At 41.8% G+C, this 27,049-nt stretch overlaps 1 protein-coding gene across 31 annotated transcripts in view; it reads left to right on the forward strand.

Annotated features, from left to right (window-relative positions):
- The window catches only part of adgrl2a (adhesion G protein-coupled receptor L2a), a 154,487-nt gene extending 127,809 nt beyond the window's left edge, over positions 1–26,678 (forward strand). For 6 of the 31 annotated variants that reach the window (XM_065955814.1, XM_065955813.1, XM_065955819.1 and 3 more), the window contains 20 exons: positions 1,882–2,178; positions 2,928–3,031; positions 4,406–4,591; positions 5,144–5,182; positions 7,061–7,244; positions 7,948–8,070; positions 8,527–8,732; positions 9,391–9,564; positions 10,302–10,511; positions 11,263–11,483; positions 12,108–12,174; positions 15,996–16,087; positions 17,367–17,411; positions 17,732–17,758; positions 18,434–18,602; positions 18,767–18,895; positions 19,604–19,700; positions 21,498–21,626; positions 22,303–22,320; positions 24,152–26,678. In XM_065955814.1, the coding sequence (XP_065811886.1) occupies positions 1,882–2,178; positions 2,928–3,031; positions 4,406–4,591; positions 5,144–5,182; positions 7,061–7,244; positions 7,948–8,070; positions 8,527–8,732; positions 9,391–9,564; positions 10,302–10,511; positions 11,263–11,483; positions 12,108–12,174; positions 15,996–16,087; positions 17,367–17,411; positions 17,732–17,758; positions 18,434–18,602; positions 18,767–18,895; positions 19,604–19,700; positions 21,498–21,626; positions 22,303–22,320; positions 24,152–24,996 (3,362 nt within the window). In that variant the 3' untranslated portion in view covers positions 24,997–26,678. Of the gene's footprint in view, positions 1–1,881; positions 2,179–2,927; positions 3,032–4,405; positions 4,592–5,143; positions 5,183–7,060; positions 7,245–7,947; positions 8,071–8,526; positions 8,733–9,390; positions 9,565–10,301; positions 10,512–11,262; positions 11,484–12,107; positions 12,175–15,995; positions 16,088–17,366; positions 17,412–17,731; positions 17,759–18,433; positions 18,603–18,766; positions 18,896–19,603; positions 19,701–21,497; positions 21,627–22,302; positions 22,355–23,485; positions 23,539–24,151 lie in introns of those variants that run through there. The other 25 variants (XM_065955830.1, XM_065955844.1, XM_065955822.1 and 22 more) reach the window with 19 other exon arrangements.
- The last annotated feature ends 371 nt before the right edge of the window (positions 26,679–27,049 follow it).

Here is a 27,049-nt window from a genome sequence, read left to right on the forward strand (position 1 = left end):
GTGTAGCGAGAATTTTACTGTGTTGAGTAAAAGATTCAGGTAGGGGAGGAGGTTGAGGTGAAGCCAGCCAGCCAGCCAGCGAGCAGGCTACCAAGCGAGCCACATCTACCTTCAGTTCAATGTCAAAACAGCCAGTCAACTGTGTACACCTTCACATCAACTGCTTGTGTGTGTGCGTGTGTGTGTGTGTGTGTGTGCGTGTGTGCGTGTGTGTGTGTGTGTGCGTGTGTGTGTGTGCGTGTGTGTGCGTGTGTGTGCGTGTGTGTGCGTGTGTGTGCGTGTGTGTGTGTGTGTGTGTGTGTCACACCTCTCTGCTGGTCAATAGAGCCTAATTCGCCACAGGTATAGCAGCCAACCTTAAAGGTGATTTCCCTTCAGCTCAACCCGCAGAAGCCTATCATCCATAGCTGGAGGCCTATGGTGCTAGTACTAGTGTGTGTGTGTGTGTGTGTTTGTTGGGGAGTCAGTGGGGGGGGTTGCTGCTATCTGCCGGACCCATTATCCAATGGAGGCAATAGAAGTGAAGGTGTCACCGCCTGGGGTCTGGCTGCTTCTCAAATCCTTGGGAAGACAGACGTTGTCTTCTCTTTCTCCAACTTGGCCCCATTGTTTGCAAATTTTCTTGCGTGCCTCTATTTCCCACCATCCCCCTCTCCGTCTATTCCACTGTCCTGACTCCCTCTACTCTTTGGATCTCCTTTTTCTGCCAACTCCATGTTTTCTCTGCTTGTTGTTGTAAAGAGAACTACTGTGCTCAGCTCGTACAGTGTAACAGCACCTCTTCACATTCTCTGCATGCTCTGCAGGCAGCCTAATGGAGGAAATCAAAGTACTCAAATGCGATTAGATCCAGCATGCACATTGCATCCCAATCAGATCTTCTCTGATTGATATAGCTTATCCTTTTAAATTCAAACAAATATTTTTTTAAAGGGGTGGGGTGGGGGGGGGGGGGGGGGGGGGCGGGGTGGTGGTGGTCATGCTTCTATTTGTAGAAGATTTATGTCAAATAGTTAGTGTTGCTCAACATTTCATCTATCAACTCCTCTATGTTCCACACTCTTATGAAATGTAATTAGATGTCTCTGGTGTGTCACATGAAAAATGTGTTCGTAGTTTTTCCTTAGTGGCTCATGTTAAATGTAAGGAGTGCACTACGTTCTCCTTTTCCTGCGACTGAAACATATTGTTTTTGCCTGAGGCATTGCATGAGTTACTGCACACCTGCTTTATCAGGGTATGAGTTGGAGCAAGAAACAACTGTAAAATGAATGTTCAGGCACCGTGGCTACACGTAAAGGTTCACTGTTGCTCTAGTGAAACTTAATCAGCCATGCCACAAAAATCTCCCAGGCAAGAATGATTGCCAGGCAGGAGGATGTTACTGTAATTATTGTCTTGTTCGCTGCAGACAGAGAGCCTCAGATAAGCCGTAGTCAACGGCAAGGCAAATACGCTTGTTGCACGAAGCACTTAGCAGCAATTTACACAACAGGATACTTGGATGTATAAGCATTACAGCGGTTAACATGTTGAGAAAAAAAATAGTTATGTCGCTTACAGGGGGCATCGTTAAAGTTTAGTGTCACGAGGACATCAGTCTGCCAGAAGGTAAAGGTTTAAATGCCTTACAGAATATTATTTGTCTTCCTTTTGCACCCTATGGTGGCATATAAATGAGCAGACCTCTCACTGCAGCAAAAGGCCAAACTTCCATTCCTTTTTTTTATCTTTACATGTTTAATGTTTTTACAAAGTCTGATAAATACTGTATGTGCCCTAGTCAGAATCAAACATAAATCGGGGAAGCTATCATTTTATTCTATTAAATCCCAGTCCTCCACCTCCCCATAATGCTCTGTACCCTTCATCTCTTCTCAGCACCGCCTCTGTCAGGAGTCACCACATCTCCTCAGCCTCCGAGAACTACAACCACCACCACGACAACCACAGCACACTGGGGCGTGGCCAACACCACCACCACAACAGGGCTCAAGGAGGGTAGCAGGGGAGCGCCCAAACCACCTCCTGTGATTCCTCAGACTACTTCCCCTCCGCCCCTGGAGTCCTTCCCTCTACCTGAACGCTTCTGCGAGGCCAGCGAGAACAGAGACATAATGTGGCCCCAGACCCAGAGGGGCATGCTGGTGGAGCGACCTTGCCCCAAAGGAACTCGAGGTAAACAGAGCTCCCTCTCACCTCAGGGCAGTGTGCTTGCTGTTTTCAATATGACCTGAGACGTCCCATGAGAATGTCCCTGAGTTTGTAACATTTGGCTGATACTCTTGAATACTTTGATCTCTTTCTCTGTTAAAAAAAAAAAAAAAAAAATGTGCATCTAAGTCAGTGTTCAGGGATATGATGCAAGTTGTAAGCTGTGCGATTCTATATCAAAACATGACAGAGATTATGTGGTAGAGCAGATGTTTCTCCTGCATCATGCATGAAGACTCGCATCCCTCATTTGATTGTGTGTGAAATCATGTCAGAGTTCCTCAGACACACATCTCATTAGAACAAAACAAACTGAATGCCACGTTGTTAAGAAACACAGGGGCAAGCATACTTATCTGGCAGGAAAAAAAATGACATTGATGATTAAAGTTTTCTGTGTCCAACAGTTTCCTCTTATTTAGGTCTCATGTAGCTTAAAACAGTCCTGCCAAACAAGAATCATGAAAGACAGACTATCCTTTAGGGTGGAGTTTCTGAGCTCACACAAGCACTCTATCCCTGGCTTCACATTTGTATAACGCGTATGAATTTGCATGTTTGTAAATGTCTTGGTTGTTTTTGCTTTCTTTTTCTTATCTGTGTCCTTGAACTCAGTTTTCCAGATAGGGACTTCATGAGTATGGGGGGTGGGGGGGGGGGGGGGGATTTGACTTAATTGAACTTGACTATTCTGTTCTTGTTTTCCCTGTTAGGCACTGCCTCTTATTTATGTGTCCTTTCCACTGGGATCTGGCACCCAAAGGGCCCTGATCTCAGCAACTGCACCTCCCACTGGGTCAACCAAGTAGCCCAAAAGGTTTGTATGAGCTGTGCATCACTGTGTTTTTCTGAAGTGTGAAAAACATGGGGCAAGACAAAGTAATGGGGCTGGACATATTAGCATTTTTCTCATTTTATCAGTATAAGATCCCCCCATCTAAGATCAACAAACTAGTAAACAAACTGCACACAGTCTCATATGCACTCTGCTCAAAAAGTTTATGTGTGCTCTGCAGGTGATCATAGAGACACAGATCTGTTGTTACGTCTCTCCTTAAATGTAGTAATTTCAGTGCAACACTTCATGCTAAATATGAACCTTCTCATGCTGTTTGAATCAATTTGTGCAGCTCATTTCTGCCTATGTTATACCGCACATTTTTAGTGTGGCTATGTCATAACACCAAATCTTCACTATATGAGGATAACCTGATGTGATAACAGAATCATAAGTGACGTATGGGTGACTGTAGAAAGGACCTCGGTTATTTAACAGTGTAATAAGTATGTTTTCTCAAAGGGATCTCAGTCAGCAGAACAGAAGCTCGCCCTCTCCAGATTAGTTACTATGGTTACAAGACGCTCTTTGTCTGCCATTAAAACTTTGCCCTGACCCCTCTATTTCAAAGAATAAGGTCACTTCTTCCCTACATGACCATGTGTCATAGAAATGTGTCATATTCAGAACATATTTTTACAAAGGCATATACAAACCAAAAAGTAAATCCAGTCATGTCATACAAAACTACATATTAACTACACATTGGCTTCTTGAATTAAACTACAGCTAGAAATTCTCCCGGGCTAAAATATTGAAGAAACACAACAATTTTGGAGTCCACATGTTTGTTTATTGTACTCAGATAAATGTATTCATCAAAATTGCCTGATGAATACTCAAAGATAATTCGAAAAAGACACGGTAAAAATCAGTACTTAAGTTGATCAGAATGCGGGACAAGTAATGTTTGGTGTTTAAAGAATTCTGGGACAGACAAAACGGCAAATATTGAACTGCTTTTTCATCCTTTACTAATCACATTCCTGTATATTAGTGGTACATACTTTCATGTAACCAAGATCTGTTCCATTTGTTGTATTTAACCCTAAGGTTAAAGGATACACTTCTGTTAACAGTACTTTCTTTTTGCCTTGCGTAATGTGCGTCATAGGTGAAACAGGATAAAGAAAGCAGTACTCTGCGTCCCAGTCTTTTTTCACTCACTGCGGGGTAAAGAAACCATGGCAACTTGTCTTACATAAAGAAAAGATAAAACCCCCTTTTCAAATCTGGCATTTCAAGGACTCTTTCAAGCGTGATTTGATGTTAGAAACAGTGCTGTAAAGAACCCTCCAAGTCTGTCTTTCTACATTCTTGTGATCATTATTCACTCTCTCTCTCTCCCTGCAGATCCGCAGCGGCGAAAATGCAGCTAACTTGGCCAACGAGTTAGCCAAGCACACCAAAGGCCCCATCTTTGCCGGGGACGTCAGCTCCTCTGTGCGCCTGATGGAGCAGCTAGTGGACATCCTGGATGCTCAGCTGCAGGAGCTCAGACCCAGCGAGAAGGATTCTGCAGGGCGGAGCTTCAACAAGGTGACCACATCCACCAAGAGAGAAAAAAAAAACTTAAAAACAAAAGTGCAACAATTGAACTACAAAATGTGCTATTCTTTCTCTGACTGCAACATTTTCAATGAAAAGTTTAATACTTTTCAAAGACAAAAGCAAAAGGGAAGACAGCGCACCTTGAAAATAATACCTCTATTATGTGCAGTAGTTGTTATTGTCACTTCCTCTTTCTTTTCATGTTCAGGGAAGCTGTAAGACTGAAAAAAATACAAAAGCAGTGATTTCTCACTCAAGCACGTAGCAGAGATCTATATTTGTACACTTGTGGTGTTGGCCATAATTTGGAAGTGTAATACTCCTACAAGATGTTTGGAGGCTTTGAGAGGAATATGTAGCATATTATTGCTCTGTTCTTCAGCACTTTAACTCTTTAACCTCCAGGTTGAACCTGTGATTCAGCAGTTAGTTTGCATATCAACCACTCCGTCAGGATCTTGTTTCTGCAGAAGCTTTTCTAAAGCTCATGAACTTGTGCATATCATGTCTATCTGTTCTTTTTTTTTCTCATTAAAAAAGCTTCAAAAGCGAGAAAGGACATGCAGGGCATACATGAAGGTACTGAAGCAATGCTTCTGCCCACTCTGCTTGCAGCCACCCCCAATTCCTGTGCTACTGTATAAACGCCCCAGCCCAAGTTCAGCAGCATGCACCCTCTGCACTGTCATTTACTCCCTCCTCCCTGCTTTTTTTTTTTTTTTTTTTTTTTTGAGTAAAATTGCATAACACACAGATACAGTTTTACCCGAAGTATTTTCTAAAGTTGTCTTCAATTAATGACGTGGCTTCTATACATGGGTGTGTACATGTCTGTGTGTTTCATCCTGTTTCTATGCATTGGCAGCAATGGTTTATTTTAATTTATTTTCCCCCTATTGTTTGTTTTCTAAGTGTTTGCTCAAGATTGCACGCCTGGCTGTGTAACAGCACAACTCAAACAAACATCCTGTTCTTACATTCCTCTCATTATTCATTTACTGAAGGATTAGATGCTTTGTTGCATTTTTTTTTTATCACTTCTATTGGACATGCTTTCAGTATAAAATGATTCTGAATATTGCATCAAACAGTTCACTTGTTAATAAATGAAACCTTTTTTTCCAACTGACCTTTTACTACATGTTTAGTAAAATAATTCTGGCTCATGTTTCACAAGGACAAAGGTTTTAGGTCATGGAAGTCATTTGTTTCGTAAATGAAAGGTGCAAATCTTCGACTCTATCTGGTTAATTGGGTTGGCCAGGTCAAACCATTTCCCCTCTTTTCCTAAATGCTATCAGGGTTGGGTTCAGTATTTCGGCCGTACATATTCCTCAACCATTAGGGAGATCATTGTCCTCTACCTGCCAGTAAAGTCACCCCCACAATCCAGATCTCTCCTTTGGGACGGCATTTAAATGAACCAAGCTAATTAGGCAGTTAACGTCCATGAGCTTGTAAAAAGACTCAGAGAAAAAGGAAGGGAATTACATGTATGTGGTCACATTTACTCCCCAAAAATGAGGCACAACAGTAGTTCTTTGTGCCACAACATACTGTATATGTTTTAGAAGTTAGGACAGTGTTGGAGAGGAACTGTCAGTGTAAAACTCTGTGTTTATTTGGCGAATGACAGTGTTAGAGGATATCATTGAGTCAGCAGTATCTGACATCTGCCATACTTGACGCAACATCACTATAGCTGCGCCCCCCCCTCCCTCTACCAGACGTTCCCGCAGACATTGATTACCTGATTAGACACATTGATTTGATTATTTCCTGAAGAAAGGACTGTGTCACCTGGCTTCTACGCTCAATTTATCCGCAGTCTTCCCCGAGCCGTTCAGACAACAGAGAGTGTAACATTGGAAAAATGTTTACAGTTCCATCAACCATCATTTAGTCTTACACATATTTGTGTCGTTTTAGCATTTTTTGTTTGAGCATGATTATTTTACAGTTAATTACTTGCACTTTAGTATAAGAAAACTAATATTTCTAAATGTTGTGCTTAACTCTATTTAGAGGACAACATTTCTATGACTTTGATCTGGCCATCTCTTAATATTTCAAAAGGCTCAGTGGACTCTGACCCTAAGAGTCCGCCCCGCTGCAGCATCCTCTAAACAGAAACTGAATATTCAGCATCCCCAATAGCTCTTCTCTTCCTCTGCATTTTCATGATCAATACAAATGAAAATAACATATAAATTTGTAAATACCTCTACTGAATGAATCCGTACTTAAATAATAATTCAAAATTAAATGTTCTTTTAGCTTCTTTTTTTCCATCATGGTCATTTTAAGCTTCACAGATTTGATGTTTCAGCTCATTGTTTCATCGGTGTCATTTAAGTGTTTGCATGCCACTGCTGATGATTGCCAACATTTGTTTTTTATTTTTTCTGAGTAACTAAAGTATCTTTGTTTCTGTTTATTTGTGTGTGCTTCTTTAAGGCCATTGTGGACACAGTAGATAACCTTCTGCGCCCAGAGGCCTTGAAGTCCTGGCAGGACATGAACAGCACGGAGCAGACACACGCAGCCACCATGTTACTGGATACTCTGGAGGAAGGGGCTTTTGTCCTTGCCGACAACCTAATGGAACCTGCCATCGTCAAAGTTCCTGCAGACAATATAAGTAAGTAAAACTAGAGCTTGTGGTAAGCCAATGCCAAGTGTTCTCTATTGGTGCTGGCTCCGTTAATTTGATTGCTTTCAATTCATTGAGAGAACAACACTTGTAATAGTAAAACAAGGCCAGCGCATAAAAAAGTGCTTTGTTTTCATAATAAGTGTTTAAACCTCGAGGGAACAGAAAAACGACGCATATTAGGTTTAACGAGTCGCTTACTGACAAAGTGATGAATATCAGACAATTAAATAGACTGGATTCTCTGATTGCGCACACTTAGTTTATAAATGTATGTGTCTAGACCTTGTAACTCTATACATTAATGTGAACATTAGCCTGCTGTGCAGTCAGAAAAAAGACATTGTTTATTCTCAGCCTCCTCCTCCTAATAAGGAAGGCTTTTCCTGTGTGTTTGAACTGTTTTATTCATATTAGTAGTAGGGGAGGGGATGGGATGATGACTCTGTGATTGACACTGTATTGTGCAGCTCACTCTCACAAAGTGTTTGAGTCATTGCTACATTCTTTGGTCCGTGTCAGCATCTCTTTTTTTTTTTGTCAAAATGTCAGGGACAAAGCTACAGCATCAATATTCTCTTTGATTTTTTTTTTTTACTCCATTGCTCTGAAGTCCATCAGTCTGGATTGACTCTTATCTTATCCACTTGTCCTTCCATCCCTTTTCCCCTCACCTCTCTTCATCTTACAGTCCTCGATGTGTACGTTCTCAGCACAGACGGTCAGGTCCAGGATTTTAAATTTCCACAATCCAGCAAGGATGGTATCTCAATCCAGCTGTCAGCAAACACCGTCAAGCTCAACAGTCGGAATGGTAAGCTCTATTGAACAGCTTGAAACAACAAAGACAGAGCATCAAAGTGCTTATTCTATGCATGAACAATTACGAAATAGAGCCATGAGTGTTTGACTTTTGCTCCATTTTTTTGGAACTGAAAAAAGAGAAGAGCCAGAGTAATTGTTACGTAATGATAGAATTGATCTATATGACACAAGCATTGAGATGTTGGCTTAAAATGAGAGTCCACTTTATATCTTTTCAGTATCTAGTTCTCATTTATCTATTTGCCATCAAGCAGATAGTCTTTAATAATGACTATTGAAATGAATTGTAGTGTAAAATTATTTTGACTTTAATTAAAAACTTTTGTGCTTATTTTTTCGCCATTTTCTTTCTTGATACACTGTCTAAATTCTTCTGGAAGCATGGAAGCGTGCTTTTTATTTTTTCTTCATCCTCTAATGACTATCCTCATCTTTTACTCGTCAGGGGTTGCCAAGCTGGTTTTTGTGCTCTACAAAAACCTGGGCCAGTTCCTCGGCACGGAAAATGCCACCATCAAGATGGCCAACGAGGCTTACGGGCGCAACGTGTCGGTGGCCGTCAACTCTGACATCATCGCTGCCTCGATCAACAAAGAGTCCAGCCGTGTATTCATTAACGACCCAGTGATTTTCACCCTGAAGCACATTGATGTGAGTGTCCCCTGCTGGAGTGAGCGGAGAGGTCATATTAAAGAACACCAGGAGGGAACTTCAGGATTAGACAGAGATCGGCTCTTTAAATTGTAAATGTCTGGCTAGGTCAGACGGCAGTTTATTTAAGTCATTGAACATCAAATTAAAGGAGTCTTCAGAACCTAAGTGAATTCTTAATGAAAACTAATTCTTTAATCAACATTGGGATATAAATGATACCCATTTTCTTTTATAGTGGTGGAAATTAACTCCTAGATTAGCCGTACAATCTAGGATGAAATTACTGGAGCGCCAATTATCTTCCGTCTTTTAAAGTTGTCACTGGAGTTCCCAGAGGACCGTGCGTGACTCCATTCTTTATCAGAGAAATTGTGCAATTCCTAAGACATGATGCCGTCAAACAATTATGCCTCTCTATGTTATTAAGGTCTCGTACACCCAGACTATGCTTCGGTTGATTTGGCAAGCATGTGCCAAATGAGATACAACATATGAATTGCTTCATAAGTGCTGTGGAGTGAAAAATCCTCATCCATATCAGTGCGGAGAAATACTTTGTATGAGTAGGGGGTAAATGGCCTATGTGTTCTACATGTGCTTCAATTTCAGGCAGTCAATTATTTGGACACTTAACCATATCTCTTGTTATCTGCAGATGGAGCGCTACTTCAACCCCAATTGCTCCTTCTGGAATTACTCTGAGAGGAGTATGATGGGCTACTGGTCCACCCAAGGCTGCAAACTCCTGGACACCAACAAAACACACACCACCTGCTCCTGCAGCCACCTCACCAACTTTGCCATCCTCATGGCGCACAAAGAAATCTCAGTATGTCATTTATGTCCTACTCCTAGGGCCTTCTTCTTTAATATTCAGCTGTAGTATTTAAAACTACTGTTCTGTTGTTCTGTTTCAGAATCAATCTGCACACACTCTTGTTTCTTAGGTACCAATTTCAGCAGATTACAATAATCACAGCAAGGTTCAAATGGAATATGTTGTCATTACTCTACTGCTTTATTTATTAGCTCTTTGATGTAGTTAATTTCTGTTTGACAAACATCATATGCTCAAATAACTAAAGCCATTTTTTTTATACTTTTTGTAAAATCTTAATATTTAAAGTACGGTAATTTTCTTGAGTTGATTTACCGGTAATCTGACAATTTGGTGTGCTTTCCTAAAATAAGGCCACGTGTACTTGAGCTCCTCAATCAGAATGAATGGTTTCAGTATACTTGTATTTTTTGTTTGTTTTAGAAGCCTCAAGAGGAGAATGTATCCAGTTCTTCTAAAGAGACAATTTAAAGTCAGAAATACAATTATGTGTAAGGGAGAGATGTTTTATTTCCCTTAAATCCCTTTGTGGTCCCTTAAGAGAGGTCTTTCAAATTGTAACACTAAAGTAACTGTAATACGATAAAGGGAGTTCATAGAATACAGTTTAGTCAAAGTCACATGGGTTTGAAATGCTCATCACAGAGCTGATTTAGACTTCACCTCTTTCTTTTCACAAATATGTGATTTTTTTTGTAACCTGTCATACTGTTTACTCTTTACTCCAGGTTAAGGACCGAGTGCACATTCTGCTTCTGACTGTCATCACTCGAGTAGGGATCGTCGTGTCCCTCGTCTGCCTTACCATCAGCATCTTCACCTTCTGCTTCTTTCGGGGCCTGCAGAGCGATCGCAACACCATCCACAAGAACTTGTGCATCAATCTCTTCATCGCAGAGTTAATATTCCTAATCGGTATCGATATGACAAAACCCTGGGTAAGCTGGAACAATTTTGCCCTATTGATTTGGTTTTGATTTATTCCCTCTTGCTTTATCTTGTCTCACCCCGAAAACAAAAGTAAAGACCCCTTCAGAGTAAAATAGATGAGACTCTAAGCTTTGTTTGTTTCCAACCTTCCTTGTGTGTCCCTGACATGACATGAGTGGGACAGCACCATTAATATAGATTACTAAGGGGCCGTGTCTTCCGCTTGACAGCTCTTTTTTCCTCTTTCACTTAAAGCCACTGTTGCCATAGCGAAGTCAGCATCAGTACCTCTTTTTTCACCTACATTTTCCCTCCAATCTCCTGAAGCACAAAAACAATTTTCTGCATACAGCTGGGAATCAAAGCTGAGCTGTATGATTAAATCTGCACTAACCTTACAATATGATTGCCATTTAAATTTCGACTGTGCTGATGGAAACTTAAACCTGTGCATAGTCAGAGCCCATGTGGTGAATGAATATTCATTACCTTTTTACAGCAGCTTCACCTAAGTGTGATCTACCGAATGGTTAATGCTGCAGCAGGGAAAATCGCCTTTTCACTTCGTTTTAATCAAAGATGGGATATGTGATTTATAATTTTCAATTTAGAAAGTGCAGTGGAGATACCTCCTGTCATGTTTAAATCAAAGGTGGCCCCTAGATTTATATAAAGGGAAAAAAAGGCCTTTTTGGCAGGAACGGTAATGTTCTTGTTTTTCCTTCAAATCTCTCTAATTAATTTATTTTTCTGTTTCAGATTGGATGTGCCATCATCGCAGGGATCCTTCATTTCTTCTTCCTGGCTTCCTTCTCCTGGATGTGTCTAGAAGGGGTCCAGCTGTACCTCATGCTCGTGGAAGTGTTTGAGAGCGAATACTCACGGAAAAAGTACTACTACGTGTCAGGTTACCTATTCCCTGCCATCGTGGTCGCCGTCTCTGCAGCCATCGACTACAGCAGCTACGGGACAGAGAAAGCGTAAGTGCTCCCTTCTGTACAAATCCTTAGAAATGCAGAGCCAACACACTGGATGCTACACTACTGTGTTTGCTTACCTGCTGTGTCTGTATGTGGTAGCTTTTGAAAATAAATCTACTTATCATTTCTGCCAGCGCCTTTTGTGTCTCTCCGGAGACCACCTCCAAAACATTTGAGCTCCTCTTGGCCGGGTTGGACAGCTGCTCAATTTTTTATGTCATTTGAAAGTGGCTGACAGACTCAACACTGTGGTTTCAGGGGGGCCGCGGCTACATTAATGCCTTTCTGCTTAAAGACCCTCCTGTGACCTCTTGTTTGTAAATGCTCTCTTAAAGAGGAGAGCACTGTGAAGAAAAAGCCTTTTACATAGATTAATGGCCAAATCTCAGCTAAGAACAAGCTGTCAAGAGGGGCTACATGGGGTCTTCTCTCTGTGTTCTACACTTGTGTTAATGCTCAACCTGCAACGTAACATTTAGAGCACATCGAGTGAAATATTGACAAGAAAGTACACTGTAAAAATGTACATGATAATTATATAATCAAGCATGGCACATAGCACTCTGATATTGTTTTAATAATAATGCTTTTCTCAGCTGAAGTGTGTGTGTGTTTTTGTCACAGGTGCTGGCTAAGTGTGGACAATCACTTCATATGGAGTTTTATAGGACCTGTCACCTTTATCATCATGGTAAGCCGTTTTATTTTTCTTTGAATACTGCGAGCGACGAAGTGAGGCAGAGACTCAGAGACAGAGATGAAAGAGATGAAGGAGGGAGATAAAAGAAGCGTGAGGGTTGAACTGAAGGAAGAGTCAGACAGATTTTTTTTGGCTCCTCAGTGATGACAGGTTAATTTTACACCAAAGACGGATTTCGAGGTATTCGACACTTCTCCCTGCCGCTCACCTACTGACAAGGATCAGGATGTGATAGTGTACCTTAACCTCACGTTTGCACATCTCCCATAAAAGTATTACTTTGCGGGCATTGCTGCATGCCCTTCAGGTTTTTATCATAAATGACCTAAAAAGAAGTTTGAAAATTGCCTGAAGATGTGCTTACCCAACACTGTAAGATGGCACTGAAACCTCACATAAATCCTTTTTTCCACCTCTGCATCCAACTCCTTCTGTGTTTGTCTGCCTTTAGTAAACAGCAGATGACACTGGTGAGGAGCAGAAGAAAAGCAAAGGCACCTCTCTGTTTGGTCAAGGACTGTCAGGGTGAAGGACATACAGGATATCATAATGACATATGTCCCATTGAGGCATGCAATTATTTACTGGTCATGACATTATTATCTCCTGCACCATCAGAAAGACTCAGAGGAATGAGACCTTAGGGAGTCTTGCCTCCCTGTGCATAAAAAAAAAAGAAAGCAAAAAGAAAGACATAGCAGGTGGTATTCCTCACATATAGCCTCTCAGCCCAGCACACCATGTATTGCATTGCCCTCGTGCACACCAAGGGATGAGGGAGCTCTGCAAACCTGTCTTGCTGCTGCTCTGCACGAGAGGACGGTCGGTGTTTGTTCAGCCCTGTGTTCATTATCAGGCATAATGGTTGGCACTGTATCTACAGATGCAGTGACCTCTGTTGAACATCAAACTGACACTGAAAATATACAGTAAAGACAGGGGGCACCCATGTCAGATTCCTGTGAGCCATTTGCAGAGCAGTAGGAGCTTTCAAAGTAAAGATATAGCTGGGCTCTTTGTCTGTGTGCTAGCAGAATAAATAAAAGACAAATCTGCTTGCTGGACTGCATTTCAGAGTTTTCACAAAGACGAACATGGCCACTCGATGTCGCGTTTAAAAAATGGAGGAGAAAGCACACAGACAACCTGTGTCGGATTGAAGCGCACTTGAGTAAACGTTGCAACGCCTGTTTCTTTTTTTGTTTTCATTCTTTTTCTTTTGCTCAACACTCGCCTTGAACGTGTGAGCTTATAATTGAGGGAAAAGCTAACATTGTATTAAAACAAACACATTTTTCCCTGTCTCAGCAAATGCTCTGTCAGCCACACAGGAATATGTTTCTTCTACCTAAATTGGACCCTCATTGTTTGCCAATCGCGCCGTTGCTTCTGTTATGATTTGCATGAAAAATGCGTCTGTGGTGGAAATGATGATCAGGATCCCGGCGGTGATGACCGCAGAGACAGAATCATGACCCTATGAGGAGCTAATGTATTGTAGTCGAGCTAATGTGTGACAGGAATGAGGTTCTGCAGCACTGGTTCAGGCAGCACACACTGCTTCTCTGACTCTGTGCAACAATTGACTCAAAAAGACAAAGTACTGTGGAAAGGGGCATCTCAGGGGACTGTGCAGGAGCAAGGTTTGTCTGCACCATCCGTGACCCTGGTTTCTCTACAAATTGGCTGTGTCCTTGTCAATGAGGGAGAGAGTAGGAGAAAAGGCACACGTGCAGAAGGAAAGGGAAGAAAACATTGTTGCCTTGGCTCATGTCTGGAACCCCACCCGCCACCCAAACTATGTTTGTGCCAACTAACATTGGTTTTAACCGAGGGTGGTATTGCTATTTTCTTATCCTTTTGTTTCTTCTTTTTTCCTTTCTTGCTTTCCCTGTTTTTTTTTTCTTCCTCTCCTGGCTGAATCAGGCCCTAAACACGGACAAAAACAAAAGCTGGTGGGAAGCATTTAGATCTATGTTCTCTGGCTGAGGTTGCCCTGTCTCTGGGCACAGGGGGTATTAGCTCCATGAAAGGGGGAACATGGAAGTAATGAGTGGTGGGGGGGGAACCATTAGTATGCTTGAGATAGCTTCAAAACAAGGCCTTTTGGATCATGACATGTCGCAAGCAGTTCTTATCATCTGGACAGCTCCATCTGCACCTTTAATATTTTATCCCCTGCAGTTCATTTGGAGTTCAGTGTGTACACACTCAGTCCACTTCAGAAAAAGCTTTCTCCTCGGTCCCAGCGTGCCGAGGTGCTTCTGCATGGCTTGCACCGATGATTCAGAGACAGAGTGAAGGATAGAGGCAAGACAGCTCTGCTCCGGCAAAGGGGGATCCCCCCAGGAAGGGCTGCGGAAGCATGTAGGTGGGGGTGGGAACATGTGCCGTGCTGCTAGGTTGCTTTAAACTTCTGCGTCCCTCTCCTCTGTCTCATTGGATCCATGTCACCACTCCAGCCTGTGTGAAAGGCTTTTTGAAATGTCCTCGCCTTCCTTGCCCCCCAATCCCCTCCCCCACTGTCTGACTCATGCAGGCGACTGATAGAAATAACGGCTGATAGCTGCAAAACACAACATAGTTTCAGTGTCGTCTGTGATATAAAAGAAGATTTTTTTTTTTTTTTTCCCCACTCTCTTTTTACTGCCCGGGTTATTGTGCACGGCTCCATGAGTTGATTGCATGTGGAGGGGCGATGTATTGATCACAGGCTGCCTTTTGATAGCAGCGTACACCAGAACATGGAGAATTTCTGTTCAAGAGTGAAAATCCTTGGTCTGACTCCGTCTCTCAAAGGTCATTCATTTATTTCATGCTCTCATGCTGGCTATGTGTTGCCATTCTCCGCTCGACAATATCTTTTCATTCTAAAGACGACATAACACTAAAACTCACTAAACACTTACCTAGAAAAGTTTTTGTTTCTGCAAAAGGGATTATTTGTATGTTGTATTTTTGTAAATACGTTTGTCTGCTGCATTTCATTACTGACGTCCTTTGACTTGCACTACTGGAGGCACCAATTTTAATGTTTCTATCTAAGATATATTCAAACATGCCTGGCACACAGTCTGTTTCCTCTGCTGTGAGTGTATGTACATGCTGTGTCAGGGACTAGTTTGCCCCAGAATAAATGTTTTTTGAAGTAATTTATTTGAAGCGGGCTCCCTGCTTGCCCATCCAGCCTTTTGTGTCTCTAAATCATGCTATTGATTTTGAAGGTACTGAATAAACGCACCGAGGAACCCAGCACGTAGTATCCTTGTATCAACCTGATATGTGCCACTGGCTCCCTTAAGATTTCTTTCAATGAAACAGGCAACCAAACACAACCTCACCTTCTCTCCTCCCTTCTTTCTCTTTTCATCTGTCCACACAGAATAATCTAACAAAAATAGACCATGTTCTCTCAAGCCTTTTGTATACCTTATAATATTTCACTATGTGCATAAAATGATATGCAGTTGTTTCCTAAAACAAGACTCTCTCTTATTTCTCCTTCAGACTGCTGCTGTGGGGCTGTTTCTTCCCTTTTCCTTTTTTTTTTCTTACTCTGATGGATTTTAATGCATTTCCATGCTCTTATTGATATAGAATGACACTAAATTTGGCGCCAGTCGGACTGTCTGAGCCTGGCTGGAACGATAGATGTTTATTGGATTAGTCTATGGACCTGCAGAGATTCGAAGGCTCTCCTCTTTTAATACATATAGGCAAATTAACAGATTTCTTTTCTCTCTCCCTATGTCTGCTACATCTTGAGTCATACATCTTCATATATTAACACTGCCATTACTCTGTTCTGACAGCTCAATCTCATCTTCCTGGTCATCACAATGTACAAGATGGTGAAACACTCGACCACCCTGAAACCAGACTCCAGCCGCCTGGAGAACATAAAGTAAGTAAAGGGTCGTATGTTGAACCCCCTTATTCTCCTTCTGATTAGTATTATAACTGGTGCTGTTCTCCCGCTAACCCCAGGAACTAAGGCTCTCCACTCTACTTGTGGCAATGATTTTTTTTTTCCTTTATATAATCACGTTTCATGGAAGAAAACATTACCTTCCCACCTCCAAAACCAAGCCCAGTTTGCCGCAATAGCAAGAGTCTACTCTTTATTGAAATTATTTAGATCAGATTGAGCATTTGATTATTTTAACTCCAGAGGTTTCAAATGTGCCACAGTTTCAACTCCTGGCATGACTTTACCGTCGAAATGACTTTGCAGACTTTGTGAGTCGTCTTGCGCGTCCTTTGTTGTTTTGCTCCCAGCCACCAGCCCAGAATTGCTCTAGCATGACACACATCATTTCTAACTATGCGCTGTTCGCTCTGCAAGGGCGGGGTAACAGAGTAACAGCTTCCATGTGTGTTTGCCGCTGGAACATGTCAAACCTCTTTTTAAAGATCCCAGAATCAAATCCCAGAAAAGGAGAACATTCCTTCCCTGACCACCACCACCACCACCTCTCGCTCTGGTCGAGGCTTTCTGATGCTTCAACATTTATGACGGTTTTTGCTCCGGGAAGGAAAGCAATGTTTGCTGAAACGCTAATTGTTTTGTTTTTTTGCACTTTCATGAAAGCAACATTTATTGCTGTTTTCTGCAGGCTGGATTTCAAGGCCGACTTCCATTTGAGGTTATTTGGTTTTAGTTGCTTACAGCAACATGTCAGCGTACACAGATATGTGACGTACTTCAACTCCCACCAGTCTGTGCGGGAGCAGTGGAGTTTCTATTTTCATCCAGTGTATGTTATTTTTCATTTTCCTTAATGAATGTGTGCAGCATTAGGGCAGTGTGGTAAAACTGCAATCAGGAAGAACAGCCAGAAAAGGCTTCTCTGGACTGCTTGGTTTATTTGAGATAGACTACTCCCTTATCAAGCAGACCACAACAGAACACGCAGACCCACCATGGTGACACTTTGATTAGTGTACATTTTGCACTGGGAAGCTTTTCACTACGAAACTACATTGTGTATTAATAGCAGTTTCCTTGCGGTGTTTTTCTCTCGGTTTTTTTGTGTGTGTGTGTGTGTGTGTGTGTGTGTGACAAAGTCTGGTCTGAATTTCAGTGTTGCTGCATGATGCATGTGAAAGCAAAGTTAACGCACAGCCTCTCCCCTCTCCTCTGTCCTCTGCTGTCCCTCTCACTGTTTTACGATCCACACCAGTACTTATCGCGTGTGTGACGGCTACTATAATACAGATTTGCCAGGGTAAGCTTTTTACCGTACAACTCGTACAGTTTTTACCCACACAACACAACCCACGCATACAGTACTATAAATGCAAATTCAATAACAGCCAATGTGCTCCCACCAAATGTTTTTCACTGATTTTTGTGATTGTATCATCAACAGCACACAAAAAAAACACATATTCTCACTTCTTGTTGGATCCTTTAATTTTATTGACTCTCATAATTCCCCCCATTGGATCAAAGTCGGAGATATCTCACTCATATGTAAACTATCCCACGCTGTGATGCGCTCTGATCTAATTGTGTCTCTCTTTTCCTGCTTATCATGCTCTCTAGCTATGAAGATAATAAACAGTTTATCAAGTAAGGACATTGCCCCCCAGAAGCCTCCCTTTTTAGCTCCGACTTTATTCTTTCTCTCTTCTTTTATTCTCTCTTTTTTTCCGTCTTTTGTCGCTTCATCCTCTCCAAAAACCTACCGCCGCATCGCTACTCATCCACCATGGTTGTGACCGTTCACTTTCACTTTCACCACATTCGTAATCTTTTAATCCAATGTTGTTGTTGTTGTTGTTGTTGTGGTGGTGTGTTTGAGTGTTGAACTGTGACTCCCAGGACCTTCACACACGAGGCAGCGAACCTCTCTTGTTCCTTTGAACTATTTCTCTGTCGGTCTAAGTCCTATAGTTATGATAACAAACTGGAATGATAAATATTTAGTGTATGATAGAGCTTTAAATCTTTTAACAATAGTTTTGAACATGCTGGTTATGTTCTTTATTGTTGTCCAGCTGAAGACGGGGACTGCATTCGTTCTGAGAGTGTGTGTGGATGGACGGGTGGGCACGAGGGTTTTAATTATAGCATAGTGTATACTCTTTTCTTTGTTTCTTCAGCTGTTTCCTACTTCTGCCATAGTGATGGTGATTTCATGTCCCACTCACAATCCTGCCAGATCACTCAAAGCCTCTCATGCTTTTTTTTTTTTTGTTTTTCTTTTTTTTCCCTCCTCTTTGTTTTTTTTTTCTCTGTCTGTAGGTCCTGGGTCATGGGTGCCTTTGCTTTGCTGTGTCTGCTGGGTCTCACGTGGTCCTTTGGTCTTTTCTTCATCAACGAGGCCTCCATTGTCATGGCGTACCTTTTCACCATATTCAACACCTTCCAAGGAATGTTTATCTTTATCTTCCACTGCCTTCTTCAGAAAAAAGTAAGTTTCTCGTGACTTTTTCTTTCAAGGTGAAACGCGACTGAATGTGAATAGACATTGAAGAAAACACAGAGCACTACAAGCTTGCGCGTATTTCTTTCACTAACTCATATGTAAAGTCAACATTGTACTGAATGTAAACACTTGGCTGTTTGCTCTCGCAGGTCCGCAAAGAGTACAGCAAGTGCTTCCGCCACACGTACTGCTGCGGAGGTCTGCCAACGGAGAACTCGCACAGTTCTGCAAAAACTTCAACCACACGGACCAGTGCACGCTACTCGTCGGGTACACAGGTAGACCAGCAGCTTCATAACAGACGAAGACGCACAGAGCATCAATACACACACACACACACACACACACACACACACACACACACGCACACACACACACACACACACACATCATACTGCTCATTTTAGCATTATGGACCCCAGAGAAATGCTCCAAAACATGCTCATTGTGTGTTTTTGCGCCACATTTAAGAAGCAGCATCTGCTGTACTGCATGAGTACCTTTCTGCTGTTATGCCCCCTTTAGCACTTGCTTTTATCTTTTCTCACTAACGTCATGTGCATGGGAAATAGTCCTACGCTGTTCAAAGTGCATTGCAAGTACCTTTTACCATGGGGAGAAAGATGAAATTGAAAGAAACACATTATCTTTATCTCTTCAAAAAAAAAAGAAAACAGGTAATATGACTTATATATAGATAAATAGACGACCCCTCTGGATGTGTTTTTAGAGAAACATCCCTATCACATTTAAACTGCCGTATCAGAGGCACTTGTGACTGGAGTTATAGTCCTTGGAAACTTGCCTTTTGAAAGACTCAAACAGAAAACGGGAGCAGAAGCTCTGTCCCTGGCTCACTGCATTCTAGTAGGGATGTGAGGAGTGATAGATTCAGCAGTATGCACATGGAGAATAAATGAGAGTTGATGTGAAAGGTGAGCGGGATTGTTCAAAGTCCTAATGACTGTCCCTTGTTGACCTGACAGAGTCGTATCAGGAGAATGTGGAATGACACCGTAAGAAAGCAATCTGAATCCTCCTTTATCTCAGGTGACATCAACAGCACCTCCACCCTTAACCAAGGTCAGTTCACACCTCATTTCTCTCACACCTATGCACACATTTCATCATCCAGCTAAAAATACACCTCTTTCAAGTTCCAATGATCTCACACGGCAGTAGAGGATCTCACTCCGGTAATCAGAACAGATGTCTTCAGCTTGAAAAGACAGAGCAGGAAAGCGAAGAAAGAAGATGAAAAAAAAAAAAAAATTTAGTCTAGTCTCTCTGTTCTGCCAGTGGAGGATTACAAAAATCCGTACTCAAAAACTGTGTGCTGTCTTCCTGGCCGGTAACGTCACTCTCAAATTGGGACAAGGCTAGATGATAGTTTTTTTTTTCTCTAAGTGCTGACTGTCCTAAGTTCATACCAGGGCTCAGGGGAAACAGACAAAACACAACAAAAAAAATGTAAAAAAGGGGCGGGCGGGGGGGGGGGTTATTTTAGGGGAAATCTGAACACGCAGAGAGGCCATTTGTTGCCTGGCATATAAGGTGACCTTTGTTACTTCAAGGGAGGGAGGGAGCAGAAAAAAAGCTGTCATTTATTATTTAGCTTGAGCACAAATATGATGATGAGAAGATGATGTTCAACTCTAGATGACCCAGAGTGCTTAGCGTGTTGTTAGGCTTTCTGCTGCAGCTGAGATGGCTTTCCATGCATGCAAGGGTAAAGAGGGTTTACAGCGAGGTAGTTTAACGCACTCCTGTCCCTGCTGCTCTATGCCTCCTCTTTCTTCTTTAGCTGTCACTCCCCACAAAATATAACATTGCACCTCAGGCATTAAGGCACATTGTTACTCGCTGAATCATCTGTAACAATACAGAAGAAGGACTTTTATTTTATTTTGGGGCTTTTTGCCTTTATTTGAGAGGACAGGGGAATGACATGCAGAAAAAGGAGCCACAGGTTGAACTTGAACCCAGGCCTCCTGCTTACAGGACCATAGCCTCCATACATAGGGCGCGACCTAACCACTAGGCCATCTGCGCCCCGGGACTTTTTTGTAAATGCTTCCTGGAGATGTTAATGTAGAGGTTTGGTATTGATCACTCCGGGTGTAGCAGCCTAGTTACCCTGTGGAGTCGGTGCACTAAAGGAGGGCTCTATCTCCTGGAAGCACTTCCCTGTCATTAAAAACATCCCTGGAGACCTCCCAACATGACAGATGGCATTTAACACAGGTGATAAATGGCAGCTGAAGTGCCTCAGATCTTTAAAACATACTGCTGAAACTGAAAGGAAGATAAGGTTTGGAAGGAAACGCACACATTTGAATCTAAATAAAGAATTAGATAAAACAACTAAGAAGGATTCTGCTTTTTGTTTAAAGAGAGGTTTGGACTAAATCCCATTTAAAATACACAACAGGCTTTAATCAACAAATAATGCTGCCAAAAAAAGGAAAATGAAATATGACTTGTGAAATTCCCTGGTGACAGGTTCCTTTAATGAGCTTAGTTGGTTAAAAAAGTGTTTAAAAATAAACAGCTTTTACATGATCTACAAACCAGGAAACAAATGAATTTGAAGGCTGAAAAGCCGTGACCTTAAGCTTTTAATGAGAGGAAGGCTGGCAGAAGACAGAAAAAAAAATATTTTTAGCACATCAGAAGGATTTCTTTTTCCTGCTCGCTGTATCTCAGACATTTTTTCTTTATTTTTAAAATCTAATATAGATAACCCCCCTTCAGATTTTTGCATACATCTATACCTGGAAAAAACACCTAAAAAACAAAAAAATGTCCATCTCTTTTCTTCATGTAACTTTCATTCACTGTCTCCAAACTTATCTGCTCCTTTCTGTCTTGCCACTGCAGGAATGACCGGGAACTATCTACTAACAAATCCTCTCCTTCGACCACAAGGCACTAACAACCCTTATAACACCTTACTGGCTGAGACAGTCGTATGTAACACCCCCACGGCTCCAGTGTTTAACTCGCCAGGTGTGCTTACTTGATTCTTTCAAGTGCTTTCTTCTTTTATTCTCTCTTCTGTTCTCTCTTTGTCTCTTTAGTTGAGTTTAAAACAGAAAGGAAAGCAGGATGTTCTGCAGTATCGCCTCTCCCTCTGAGCCATTGTCCCCCCTCTACACAGGATACAGACTGTGCATGTTTGTGTGTCGCACATAGACAGTATATTTGTGTGTCTGTGTGTGTGTGACAAATGCGCATGTTTTCATGTAAGACGGAGATGTTTGTGGTTGGTCTCGATCCAGCCGGCGCTCTCATGTTTCTCTTATCCAAACTGAGAGGGGGACACAATGATTAAGATGGTGAAGAGATACTGCATCGTCTGCCTTCAGATAATGTAAACAGGGGGTGTAGAGCTGAAGCTGTAGTATAAACGGAGAGATTATTAAGATTTATGATCTGAATTTATCAGCTCATTTTTGTGTTTGTGAGGCAGTTTTCTGTGTAAAACCTCAAGCTAAATGTATGGTCCTAAATTCAGATCTCCCGTCTGCAAAGAAGGTGTCTTTTGTATGGATATTTTTGTAGATAACAGATGCAGAAAAGAATGAATTCCAGTTACTCATGTCATTTTAACATATCATGTTTACTCTGAAGCTGAAATTGCATCGTTGTGATGTTTTGTGCTCTCCCCTTGTGCTTCCTCTAGTGACCTACAGAGAGACAAGTATGGGAGTAAAACTTAACTTTGCCTATCAAATGTAAATTTTTTTCAGCATGCTTATTAAAAAAACAACCAAAACACCCCCTCCGGCACAATCACTGGTTTACTTTAGGCCATTAACACACTCAGTGAGCAAGTGGTTCACAAAATGATCAACCTAAATTCTCCTCATTTGAGGAGAAAGGAAAGATTTCCTGAGATATTTGAAGTCATCTTCAGGATCTGACAGCTTGAAACACAACTCTGCTTCTCTCTCTTTGGCTTGTTATTTTAACCAACCCTAAAAATGTGTTGCTTTTTTTTCTCTGGCATAAAATAAAATTTATCAGAGAAGTTTATTGTTTTCTTTCTTTTTATCCCAAAATGCCTGCCCTGCTGTGGCTTTCAGCACACTCAGTTTCCAGTACTATTCCCCTCACACCTCTGGACAATAAATTGCTTCCTAGCAGGCATAAACACATGGGTGTCATGGCAGCAGCTGTGTAATTCTCCCCTATTTTCTTTTTTATTCACAAAGTTTTTGTCATTCATTTCTAAAATACCTGTAAAAACAGCCCCTATAACCTGCCTCCAAAGATCACAATGACTCCCCTGTTTTTGGACAAAGACAAACGTCTCTGAAAAATATCCCAGCAGTCTTTAACCTCATTTTTTACTCCTGTTGTTCTATCGGGAGGCATGTTAGTTGAAGCAGATCACATTTTTCCTTTATCTGCTCTCTCAATCATGGCATAACTAACATTATCCCTGTTTGCTGCTGTTTTCCATGACCTCCATGTGTAGAGAAATTCCTAACATGACTGCGTCTGACCTCTGCAGCGGCTGTGTTATTCTTCAGCCGTACTGCTAGCGACCGGGGTCTCGCTGGGAACTGTCACTGTGACGGATGCCAAGTGCTGGGCTGCGGGCAAGCTCTGACCTTTGCCAGCTTTGGGTACACAAGCTGCCCGCTAATGGTCAGAAAGTGTACCAACACAAACAAACAAAAACGTACAAAAAAGGAGCCTTTGGCATTTGTTTATAAAAGTAGAAGCTATTTGAATGCTTATTTGTTTCTTTGCTGAACCCTTGCTCTCGCTAAGTTGCAGACTTTTACTTTGTGTTTTGTTCTTTTAAGTGATTTTCCTTCATGTTACAATAAATCATTTTACTTTCTTTTGTACATCAGCTGCTCTTAGACCAGATAGCCTGAGCAGACAGACATGATGTGAGTTGTCTAAAGTGAGTCTTTTCACCTGCTGTGTGTGGTGATGGTGGAGTGCTGCTTGTGGGCTCCCCTTGTAGTGAGAACAAAGATGGCTGTCCCATGTTAATACATGACAACTTTCCCTTTCTATCCATGTCATCTTTTCCCATCTCTTGTCCTTTTTATTTTCCTTGGCACATCCAACCCTATTAGTTGCTAGAAAAAACCTGTAAGTGTTGTAGCTTGCCCGTTTGTGGCTTCATACCTGTGAACATCTACTCTTGCCTGATGTGTTGTGATGGTGATTACTGTTCCAGTGCGTTATTTAATGTTGTTTGGGATCCTTTTCATTGCTTTGTCACTTTCGTGGCAGACTAAAACGTGCACACTGTGCTCTGCTTCTTTCTAAGAAAGGGAAAGTCTTAATGTATACATGAGAAAGTAAAATGAAATCTCATTGCTATGATGCATGCATATGAACTGTATGTTGAGGATTGTGCCTAACTCACAGATCTATGGCATGGCCTAAATTAACTGAAGTCTTCTATGTGAAGTGCATCCTAAACAGCATTAAAGCCTTGTTTCTTTATTCAACGATTATTATTATGGACTAATGTTAACTCCCCTCACATGTTCCTCTCTTTGCAGGGCACTCACTGAACAACGTGGTGAGGGATACAAGTGCAATGGATACACTACCGCTAAATGGTAACTTTAACAATAGCTACTCTCTTCGCAACGGGGACTTTGGCGACAGTGTTCAGGTGGTAGACTGCGGCCTCAGTCTGGACGATGCTGCCTTTGAGAAAATGATAATCTCTGAGTTAGTACACAACAACCTGCGTGCCTGTAACAAAAGCCACCAACAGCAACAGCAGCAGCACCCCAGTTTACATCATCCACCCCACCACCAGCAGCACCCGCAGTACCACCATCACCACCATACGGAGCGGGCTCCGCCAAAGGTGACGGTGGTGGGAGGCAGCAGCGAAGACGACGCTATTGTCGCAGACGCTTCGTCTTTGGTGCATGTGGGTGACACGGTGGGCCTCGAGCTGCATCATCAGCGAGAGCTGGAGGCCCCGCTCATCCCCCAGCGGACTCACTCACTTCTGTACGCTCCCCAGAAGAAGGTGAGAACCGATGGGGGAGTCGAAACCTTTGTCAGCCAGCTGACGCCCACCAACCCCGACGACAGTCCGCAGTCCCCAAACAGAGACTCTTTGTACACTAGTATGCCTAATCTGAGGGACTCTCCGTTACCCGAGAGCAGCCCTGATGTGGTGGAGGACCTGTCCCCCTCCAAAAGGAGCGAGAACGAGGACGTTTACTACAAGAGCATGCCTAACTTAGGAGCAGGCCATCAGCTACAGGCCTATTACCAGATAGGCCGAGGGAGCAGTGATGGTTACATTATTCCTATCACTACAGAGGGCTGTATCCCAGAGGGTGATGTACGGGAAGGACAGATGCAGCTAGTGACAAGCCTTTAAATGTATTTAAATAATCCCCAATCCTGCCCTTTTGCAGCCCTGACCTTTTGAAGGACACACTAGTACAGGGAGGGAAAGTGTTTGTTTTATTTTTTAAGAGATCCTAGAACCCCCGTCTAACACAATTGTCATTTACAAACCCTCAGCTGCACCTCCATCTCCTTTTCCCCGAAACAATGCCACTCTTCTTTACTTCCTTGCAGACTTGGTGCACAGTGACGGCAGTGCAAAGATTCAATGAGACTGTACATAAAATGCAGAGTTGAATTCAATTTTAAGAGACAAGCCAACTATGTATTAAATGTGCTGCTGCTGTTGAATTATTGAGAAAAATTTAAGGTACAAAAATAAAAAAAATACAAAATAAAAAAAAATCATTACTGGCTACATCAGATCAGCAATCTCCCAGTGAAAAGGTTGTACATACACTCCCCAACATCCTCTTCAAAGCCTGTTTTTTTTTTTTAAATTGTGAACAAATCAAACCCCCCTGGGCCAGGACGTGGACTCTGTAACATGTTCCTATCAGACTGTTAGAAAAGGAATAGGAGATCCTGTTTGCCCAGCGTCGCCCTCCATCACCATGAAGTTCGGATTGTATAACCACTAGCAATCAAGCCCCTGGCCTTATATTTTCTCAACTGTACATTGAACTGTTGTCAAGGAAAATGGCTAAAATATATATTTTGTTGTATTGCTAGTGTAAAATAAAAAATCATGGGAAATCGTAAATATGAAGAAACCTTTTAATTAAAAAGTGTAATGTTGGAGAGACTATTGTGTAGAAGTTGCACATATGTTATACAGTGTGTTTATGGTTCCAACACGTCATCATGGTAGTATGTTTGAGCTTATGGAAGATTCAACTGATTACAAAGATGCATTATCACTTTTTTCCACTTGTGAGCAGTGTTTTTGTTTTTTTTTGCTTAATGAGTTTCATTGATATCGCCCGTTAAATTATGTCTATTTGATTTTGCCAAAGTATCAGAACTTTAAAAGAATGGGAATGCAAATCCCCAGTTAAAGTGATTTATGCATTGCACAGTTTTTTTGTGTAACTCTGAATGAAATAGATCTTTTAACAGTCATAGCAGAGGGATGGGCGAACATACATGAAACCGACTTTTGACAATAAAGTTTCTATCATAATGTAGTTCTTCCGCCTGGGTTTTGACATTTTATTTATTGAAATCTTTCCAAAAAAATGAATGGGAAATGTGTGAATATTTTCCAGCACTGGTATACATGCTGTACTGTAGCTCATGTTTTCTATGTAAACATGTTACCAATGGGCTCATCACTTAAGACTGATGTAAAGTTCAACACTTGTTTAACAAATAAAATAAATGTGAGAGTTTTTGTCAATTGCCAGTTGCTTTTCAATGCTTTGTGTTTTTGGTACAACAAATGCTTTTGCTATGGACAGAAGACACTTTTGACTCAGGTTATTAGCAAGTCCCGAGCACCTTAAGAGGTCAATTGATTGATTTGCTTTTTGTTCTGTTTTTTTTTTCTTTTCTTTCTTCAATCACTGCAGAGTAGAGAGAGCTCATTTCACCGTGTGTGTTAGAGAAGCCAAACCTTTCCATGTGATTCAAAGATGAGAAACTCAGGTAGGAAAAATTACTCTGTAAATGTTCCTCTGTGTGGCTGTAACACTAATAAAGGTTCGAAAATGACACTGGTTCACAGCATTGTCCGCTTAGTATATTATTGAGTAAGCTGGCACGATTAAGAAGCCTGGAACTACAGGAATCTTGTCAAATGCTGGATGTAAAGCCGTGTGGGCATGGAAACTATTCCAAGGACCTAACAAGAGGTCAATGTTACACTTGGCTGCGGTTATAGAAATATATTACACATAATATGTCCGAGTCTGACACATATTTGCTCTAATTAATGTCTTCTGTCGCTGAAGCCCACAGTCACTTCTTGGACGGTTTATGCCTCAGGTAATGCTAATTTATGAAGCGTTTTAATATCACACCAGTCGAGGCAGAGTGGCAGCTCTCAGCAGGGTGGCTGGAAATTTTACTGTACTACCATTTTG

The sequence above is a fragment of the Labrus bergylta genome, chromosome 6, assembly GCF_963930695.1.
Source record: "Labrus bergylta chromosome 6, fLabBer1.1, whole genome shotgun sequence".
Classification (NCBI taxonomy): domain Eukaryota; kingdom Metazoa; phylum Chordata; class Actinopteri; order Labriformes; family Labridae; genus Labrus; species Labrus bergylta.